Raw genomic sequence first — 9,308 nt, 5'->3', positions numbered from 1 at the left:
AGAGCAAACAGGCGAAACATAAAGCTGCCCTTCCTCTCATAATTACAGAGGAAGTGTTTTTTGTTTTCTGATTATCTTTTATTTCACTTTTCTATCTCAGCCTTTGTTTGAGCGCACTGCTTTCAGCGTCCCCTTTATTTGCCTTTTCCCGCCGTTTTATTTCCTATTTGTTGAGCTGTTTTTCCCGTTTTCAGGAAGAACAATCAGTTCATCGGTGGTTCGAACCTGGCTCTGAGCCAACTGAACATGCACAATCACCAGTTCACACTCCGTCACCTCAATAAATTAATTTAAGACCCTTTCTCACAGGCTTTCCTCTCTGCACTTGGGTCCGCCTCCCTGCTGTCCCATAACAAAAAGCAGTTTAAAGTGCCTTAAAATATATGATAATATTAATGATTGTTACTGATAAGTAATAAAAAATAGGCCCTTTTCACGAGAAGCGGAAGTGTGTAAACGCTGGGTAAAACAAGTTCCGCTGTTGCCTTGCAGACCTCAGAAATACAGGCGTTCGTATCACTTCAGCTCACAGAAAGGTGTCTCACGTTATCTTTGTCATAGTTGCCAAGATTCGAGGATGTGTCCAGAACTGTTGGATACATGATGTCACATTCATTGCAGTCAAAATGATTCCATAAACATCATAACTGTCATAATCGTCAGGTCTCTGTGATGTCACTAGTTTGCAGATGAACCAAATATTTTGAGAATTGATGAAAACGTCCTCATTCCTAAGCTGGCTTTCATTGGTGAAACCTTCATGCAACTAGTTGCATATTGTGAGTTGCATGCAATATGATTTCCATGCAACGTGATAATTATGCAAAGCAATTCCGAAGCAAAGTTGCACGCAACGAAAGGCATCACTAGGTAGTCCAAAATTTCAGATGTTTGATCATTCTCACTATAAAACCTTTGTTTGTATATTCGTAGCATTCTTATTGTCTTTGTCCATTTTATCAGCTGTTCTTTTTTCTTTCTGTCTGTCTGTCTATCTATCTATCTATCTATCTATCTATCTATCTGTTATTCGTAACTAGCAAAGATACTTTCTCTAAGTAGACAACAAACCACTTTTTGTAAGTCACTCTGGATAAGAGTGTCTGCTAAATGCTGTAAAATGTGAATGTAAATGTATCTGTCTATATATGTTTTTGTGTGTTTTGACCTGTTCTGTGTATATTAAGCCTTTGAAAATGAATGTTTTATGGTTCTTTGTGGTGTTTCACTCAAAAACAGTAGCACAAGCAGCTGTTTAAACAGCTGTTTACATTAGCTGGTGAGTTAAAACATCTGGCTACAGAAATATTAGCATTGATAAACTGATGTATGTTTGTTGTCATGGCTCAGGTAACTGAAAAAATAAAAAACTACCTTGTATAAGGTCAATCAGGATGATCTCCTTTTAACTAAAATCTCTGTTTAAGTTTCTTGTCCACTGATCTGGTGAAATCATTTGGAAGGTTTGACGTGATCATGCGATGCGTTATCAGCACTTCGATTGGCCATTTCATTAAACTTGTTTCACGAAATTGAGACAGTTGCAACTGAGCTGCAAAGGAGTTGTAGGGTGCTTTACAGTACATTATGCAACTTGAGGGAAATTATTTTATGAAACTTTCCAGCAACTAAGGTTGCGTGAAAGTTCCACCATATAAAGCCAGCTTTAAAATAACATTAGCTACGTCTGGAACTGTAACAAAACAAAGCCCTTCTCTGTCTGGACGGTTTCTTTCTTTTTCGTGTGGAGTAGGTTGGTTGGCCTAGTCGGACACTTTTGCATGTTCTTGTGATCTCGCACTTGCTCTTAGTTGCTTAACCTTTATTGTTGCAAGCTTTGGCCTTCTGTGCTCGTGGTGCTTTTTGCTTTAAGCCCTGCTGTGGTAGACCTGCTTTCCCTTCCCCAACTTTCTTTTACCTCCTTCTAATCCTGACTGAGAGTGAGCCTAAACATTTCTAACAGCAGTCGAGGTTCCAGGTGTACAAGTGGTTGGAATTACAGGGCAGTCTGAATGATATCTGTGGCCCCCTGCTGGACTCTTACTGTAATGTCATTGCCCATGTTTCTTTCTGGTTCAGACTGTCTCCCTCCCTGCCTTCTCTCTCTCTAACTGAATAGGTGCCAGAGCACAGAGACTTTAGCCGCATGCTGCAGGTGCCAGAGAGAGCCGTGTCTATCCGAGCCTCCTCCATGCCTCGGCTGGCTGTAGAGCCACAGGTACTGCAGCCCGGATTGGTCTATATTAGTCTAGCCTAGCCTACCGTCGGCTTCTCTCTCTCTCTCATTCTGTTCCTGTGTTTGGACCGGCCTGTGTTGGACTTGGAGTGAAAGCTGGTGGTCTGAGCTGAGGAGAAATCGAAGCATAATAGTCTCTAAATAAAAAGCTGAATGTCCTGAAGTTTGATTTAATGGTGTCTCCAAGACGGACAGTCCTGGTGAGTGGAAATCGTGACCGGAGTCGGGTTATTCAGCAGCTGGGAGAGAGGAGTGCTGTGGTCAGTGTCAGGGATTACTAGGCCATCTGACAAACTGTGTGTTTATGTTTGTGTGCGTCTCTGTGTGTTTGTTCACTAAATGGAGATGCAGTCTGTTGGTTTTCTCTGCAAATTTACTCTCCGTTTCTTGTGTACCTGTTTTGCAGGCAAGCTCAGAGAGTAAGCTTATGAAGCGCTCTTTCTCCACCATTGGTGATCAGTGTGTGAACGGCGTTTGGCAGGAAGAGTTTTCCCTGGAGAGGGTCAGTCCTGACCGGCTGGAGAGACCCAGACAAAGAAGCTTCAGAGGTCAGCCATCATAGCCCTGCTTTATAAAGGTTTATGTCTGTCCTGTAACAAAGTAAGTAAGTACATCTTTATTCTTATGCAGCTTTTTTAGACCGAAATCTTCACAAAAGAATAAAATATACAAAATAGACTTGACTTATAAAGTTTAATTGACATACATGAGTAAAAGTCCTGTGCAGTGTTTGCCAAGTCTTGTATGTCTTCTCTTGAGTTAATGCATCTGCAGATGTGCAGGTGTGCAGCAGAGGTGTGGACTCGAGTCATATGACTTGGACTCGAGTCCGACTCGAGTCACGAATTTGAGACTCGACTTGACAAAATATAAAAAGACTTGCGACTCGACTTCGACTTGAACACCAAAGACTCGGCCGCTTACTTTCCATGTGAATGGATTCGTTTCCTGCCGTAAATCTGATATACAGCAATGTCGACAGATTCTCTTACTGAGCTTACATACATACATACATCATCTAAATGCTGGAGCCTATCCCAGCTGTCATTGGGCGGATCTTACTGAGCTTATGGAGGTTTATTTTATTTCAGAAAACGAGTGAGTTCAAGTTCGCCTCCATAATCTAGAAACAGGCGAAGCATCAAAAGCATCATTTTGCTGTCTTTTCTTTAAACTTGGTTCTGTTCGGTCGTTTTGGTTTCTGCTGTCATCTAAATTCAGTTCAAACTAGCTGTTGTTTTTAGTTTTCTAAGCTCGTTTTAGAGCTGTAGCTTTTATTTTAATCACATCTGCTCAATGTTCCCAAAACTCTCCTAAATTATCTTCAAATATGAAGTTTTTTTTTTTAGTACTGAAAATTCTTTTTATGTGCAGATGCTGCTCTTTGTGTACACCATTATGTCTGTCGTGGTTATAAGATAAGATAAGATGAGATAAGATAAGATAATCTTTTATTAGTCTTTTTTTTACAGTTTGTTACTTGTTACTATAAAGACAATATACATAATACTAAAAGTAAAAAATAAGATAAAAATATAAACTCTATCCTTCACAAAAATAATCCTTCACAAATTAACAATATAAAGGATTATAAATAAATAAAAAGCTAAAATATTTACACTGTAAGGATATTTTGCCAGAAATTCACATGGAGTTTTGCACATGAGGTACTGGTTTATGTTACAGATGGGATGGTGAGGAGTGAACAATATAAACATTATAAACAGAAAGCTAAAGAATATTTACACTGTAGAGATATGTAGAGTGTTGATTATATTGCCCACAGGAAAAGGTGATAAGTTCACAGTGTATGTTCTGTAGGTGTGTGAGGTCTAATGGGGGGTGGAGGAGGTCCTACTGGGAGCAGTGCTGGTTGTGCAGTCTAACAGCAGCAGGAAGGACCTGCCATAGAGCTCCTTCACACACTTGGGGTGAAGCAGCCGGTCACTTATCTGTGTACCTTGGATTTTGTTGGTAGGGTAAAAAATAAATAAATAAAAAATTAATACACAGCTACACATTACTAACATGCTGTCATTAAAAGGCTATATTACTGTTCATTTTATGTTCGGCGTTGAATTGAATGGCGTTGAATGGCCTTAAATCAGCTGAAGACTGCAGGCTGACCTTTTTCAGGACTCGAAGATTAGGACTTGGGACTCGACTTAAAACTTGCCTGTATTGGCTCAGGACTCGACTTGAGATTTTCCTATTACTGACTCGACTGTCTTGACTCGGGACTCGAGTGTCAAGACTTGAGACTTACTTATGACTTGTTCCCACCTCTAGTGTGCAGATGTGCTGGTAAACAGGTGTGCAGACATGGAGATGTGCAGATGTGCAAGTATGCAATTTTGCATGTTTGTAGGTATGCAGGTGTGCAGGCGCTCGTGCAGTGTACAGTTGTGCAGGTGGGCCAATATGCAGGTATACCAGTGTGCAGGTATACAGATGTGTAGTTAGGATTAGTATGAACAGTATTAAGTTTAGAGATGAAGGTTAAAGTAACAGACGGTATTCAAACAATGAGATATTGGAAAAGTGTGAGCGGAGTGAAACGCTGAGCAAACCTCTGCTGCTACTCCTGCCAATCCATCATGGAGACTGAGAGGAGGTAAAGGCAGAGGATAGAGCAGCTGGTAGTGGTTTGAAGTTTCTGTCAGAGGTAGGAAATAGAATGTAAAGCCAAGGCTGAAAAATGCTTTCTGGAAAGCAGACTGGCAATTTGAAAAGTCCTGATTGCGAGAGAGGCTGAGCCCAGACCAGCTTCTAAAAGAACCCTTCTGGTAAGCTGGATGAAAAGAAAGCAAGTGTTGGGGTTTCTCCATCTCTAGTACCCCAGTTCTCATTCCTAATTGTACTCACACTAGTCAGCGGTTAAGTGGTGACTAATCACAGGGATGTGGGTTCATGGCTGACCCTGCGCTCTGATCCCAGCTGTGATCTTAGGTGATGATTATAGATTAAGATTAAGTGACCCTTATTAGTCCCACAACTGGGAAATTTCACCTCCACATTTAACCCATCTGTGCAGTGAAACACCACATACACACTAGTGAATGCACACACATTAGGGGGCAGTGAGCACACTTGCCCGACTTACACTAGGTGGGCAGCCCTATCCGCAGCGCCTGGGGAGCAGTTGGGGGTTAGGTGTCTTGCTCAAGCGCACTTCAGTCACGTACTGTAGGCTTAGGGGATCGAACCAGCAACCTTCTGGTCACAGGGCTGGTTCCTTAACCTCCAGCCCATGATTACAATCATATTTTGTCTCATACTTTATGGTGTGCAATCAAACTGGTGTGTGTACCCACATTCTAGACCGATTGACCTGGAGAGGAGACAGACTAGGAAACCCAACCAGAGCTCAGGAACAAACATGCAAACATCAGTAGACGTGAATACCTGACATTAAAAATACTCAACTAAGGCTTCTCTAAAGTGTTCTAGCTCTCTCTCGTGGCTCAGTCCCCCTGCTGGAGAGAGTGAGTCTTTATAGTATTTATCCTCCACTCCTAAATGGCTGCACATAAGTTCACAGAGGAAGAAAAAGGGAGAAAATAAAACACTATAAGAATGAATGAATAAAAATAATAACAATCCATAATAATGGATAACGCAGTCTCTGCCCAGACCTGCCCAGCAGCCACTTTAGCACTGTTAAGTCAAGCTGTCGTGCACTCAAGGGAAACAGTACATTAAAAACACTGTGCGTCATTTTATCATACACTCTCAGAAATACTAAACTAGGTACTAAACTGTCACTGGGGCAGGACCCCTCTTGTCACTAGGGTGGGACCCTCAAGGCTCCATCTCAGTACCTTTAGTCAGGGAACATAACTGAACCATAATCCACTGAAATGATATGTTCTAAGCTGTACTGACTCCACACACCCCGTCTCGTCTCCAGGCTTTTATTTTACTGTTCTGTTTAAAACATTCGGTTATGAAAAGGTACAAATACGAACTTTTCACCTGGAAAAACTTATTTAAGGGTCACAATCAGACCTTAAAACCACTGTTGGAGCTTTGAGGGAACATTTACACTGTTTGTACCTTGATGAACGAAAATGTACCTGAACAGAACCTTTATTTCTAACAGTGTAAGTCGGGTCATCTAAAGAGTCCTTCTAATGGGTCTTGGCTCTGTGTCTTGGCTCATGCTGGAGAGAGCCGGTCTTTATGCTGTAAATTCTCTAATCGGCTGCAGCTGACGGTGATCTGGGGGCAGATTTAAACATGTTTAAGGGGTAGATTCTCAGACTGGACCGCAGACGAGATGCTTGGTTCGACAGGGTTAATTGAACATGAATAATGTACTAATATGTGTGGATGTGTTTGTGTGTGTGTGTAGGTGTCAGGTCTAACCTGAAGGAGGCAGCAGGGAGAGAGAGGGGGCGATCGAAGGAGAGGAAGCGGCTGCTCTCTCCAGATCCGTCTCGCTGTAACTCAGAGGACAGGAGCCAAACACGAGACACACACACACGCTCACCCAGCCAGGGGAGAACACACACACCACACATACAGGTAAACACTCACCCAACACATAAACGCTGACTGAAAATCGCTGGTTGAGATGTAAACAGAGAGATTCAGAGTGGTTTGGTGTGAAATGGTTCAGATGTCTTTACAGTGGTGGTGATAGGAACCAGGGGTCGCCATGACTACAACACAAATATAGACATTTTATTTACTATCCAGAACCACCAGTGAACCTACACGAGTCTTCTGAGCTTATATGGAATGTTGATGATGGAAAATAGTGGAAAATCTGAAATAATAAGATTTCTTTGGGGACTATTTTGCCTCACAATGCTTTGCATGTAACTCTCAGCCATGAATGGATTTTTACAAATATGTTTTAGCCCAAAACCTTAAGGTAAATTTATAGCAAAGCAATGTCTCAAACATTGTCATAACTTTCTGTCAGGGAGCTTTTAGAGGCGTTAAACTCTTCAGATGTCTGTTTGTAAACAATTCTGCTTCAATAAGTTTCTCTAGAACAATTTTCTAGAACAAAATTTTGCATCAAACCATGCTGAAGGACTTTATTTACATCTTAACTATATAATTTGTTCTCTTTCAAACATATCATCATACACAGTTCACTGATCAGCGAGTGCCATTTATTTTACACTGCTGCTACTCATTTCTAGTAGATTTTATTCTCTGATTGTGTCTCTTTTTCTGTTTTTTAGGGTGAATCCTCAGCCAGCCCACTGCACTCAGACACTGGGACCCCTAGGGGGCGGCGTCAGCTCCCTCAAACGCCTTCTCGGCCCCGCCCACACATCTCCTATTCGCCGTTAGTGTGCCGCGCCCATCCGTCTGCAGAGGACGGACAATCACGGACCCAGCCCTCAGGAGAAGGGGAGGAGCCTCGGTGGGCAGAGGAGCCTCTGTCCCGTGGGGCGGGGCCAGGGGCTATAAGCCACGCCTCCCCGCAGCGCTACATCTCAGAGCCGTACCTGCCGCTGCACGAGGACTTCAACAGCCCGGACTCCAGCTGCCCCGAGGAGACGCTCACCTTTGAGGTTGCCATAGCAACCAGCCTGGGCCGCAGCAACGCCATAAGCTCTGCCCCCCAGCTGCGGCACACCTGGCAGGTGCCCAATGGGCATTTCCGCAAGCGTCTGGCGCAGGCGACGGGGGGCACGTCGGGGTGCGAGCTGCTGAGCGACACCGACGAGGACGACCGCTGCTAGAGACGGAAAAAATCTAAAATAGACACTGAGCTGAACGAGCTGGGGTCTGGACTCAAGACTGGACTTCAACTCTGACCCCCGGCCTGACTGACCATGCGTTCAGTGTGTTTGGCGTGTTTGTATCTGTGAATGACAGGACAAACCAGACGTTTCTGCACTGCACTGCCCGGCCAGAAACTAAACAGCAGAGAACATAGTGGAGCTCCCAGCTTTGTTTCAGAGCTTTTCCTCACAGTTAGCAGTGCTGTATTCCTGTGGGCTGCTGACAGCTTGAAAAGTGCTTAAACAAGCTTAGCCAACTATATAAAAATGTTCAGTGTTCTAAGTTAACCCGTTCATGTCCAGCTACTAAATTTAATACATTAAGGAAAAAAGAATTTACCCAATGTTCAATGTGATGCTTGTGCTACCATGTAGGAATCATCTTAGTGCTGAGTTGCTTTCGGGGGACCTGCTCTTAACTGATGATGACGTGATTAACTAGCTAAGTGTCTCTCTGTCACAGCTGGAATGAGAGTGAAGGCTAGCATGTGCTTCCTCCAAGACGAGTGAAGCTCCGTCACATCTTATGCAGCATCAGTAGACAGCTCAACACACTTGGAGGAGAACACTAACAGACACCCACATTGACTAGCATAGCACTGAGTGATGGGGGGAGAGAGGACTCCCAGCAACCCACAACCTCCTGACAGTAGAGCCAGTGCTTACCATGCGTTCACATCAGCAGACGACTGAGAAACAGGCAACCAGTCATTTCCAATGGAAATAACAACATGTTGCAAGCGACTCAGCATCAGGGCGACAGGTAGCTTTAAAATTTACCATCCATTTTTTCAATTTATTTCAGTTTTTGCAATGGCGAAATTATTTTCTTACTTTTATTCAACTTTGGATTGTCTGTTGCTAAATTCAGTAGTCTTTATTCGCTTAATTCATATTTATATTTCATTTTTTAGCCATGTGATTTGATCCATTTGAGAATTTTCATTGATTTTCTGCTCAGGCACCCTCAGAGAACATACACCGATCAGGCATAACATTCTGACCACCTCCTTGTTTCTACGCTCATTGTCCATTTTATCAGCTCCACTTACTATATAGGTGCACTTTGTAGTTCTACAGTTACAGACTGTAGTCCATCTGTTTCTCTGATACTTTGTTAGCCCCCTTTTACCCTGTTCTTCAGTGGTCAGGACCCCCATGGACCCTCACAGAGCAGGTACTATTTGGGTGGTGGATCATTCTCAGCACTGCAGTAACTATGACGTGGTGGTGGTGTGTTAGTGTGTGTTGCGCTGGTCTGAGTGGATCAGACACAGCAGTGCTGCTGGAGTTTTTAAACACTGTGTCCACTCACTGTCCACTCT

The 9,308-nt window shown here is 43.1% G+C and overlaps 1 protein-coding gene across 1 annotated transcript in view; it reads left to right on the top strand.

The window, feature by feature from the left end:
• LOC118814116 (voltage-dependent R-type calcium channel subunit alpha-1E) overlaps positions 1-8,311 on the top strand; it is a 162,726-nt gene extending 154,415 nt beyond the window's left edge. The window contains exons 44-47 of the mRNA XM_036579777.1: positions 2,120-2,218; positions 2,643-2,784; positions 6,591-6,763; positions 7,435-8,311. Of these exons, the coding sequence (XP_036435670.1) occupies positions 2,120-2,218; positions 2,643-2,784; positions 6,591-6,763; positions 7,435-7,941 (921 nt within the window). The 3' untranslated portion in view covers positions 7,942-8,311. The remainder of the gene's footprint in view (positions 1-2,119; positions 2,219-2,642; positions 2,785-6,590; positions 6,764-7,434) is intronic.
• The last annotated feature ends 997 nt before the right edge of the window (positions 8,312-9,308 follow it).

This window comes from Colossoma macropomum, unplaced genomic scaffold (genome assembly GCF_904425465.1).
Source record: "Colossoma macropomum unplaced genomic scaffold, Colossoma_macropomum, whole genome shotgun sequence".
NCBI classification, from domain to species: Eukaryota; Metazoa; Chordata; class Actinopteri; order Characiformes; family Serrasalmidae; genus Colossoma; species Colossoma macropomum.
Note: the sequence above shows the minus strand (reverse complement) of the source record. Positions and strands in the feature narration are given on the sequence as shown.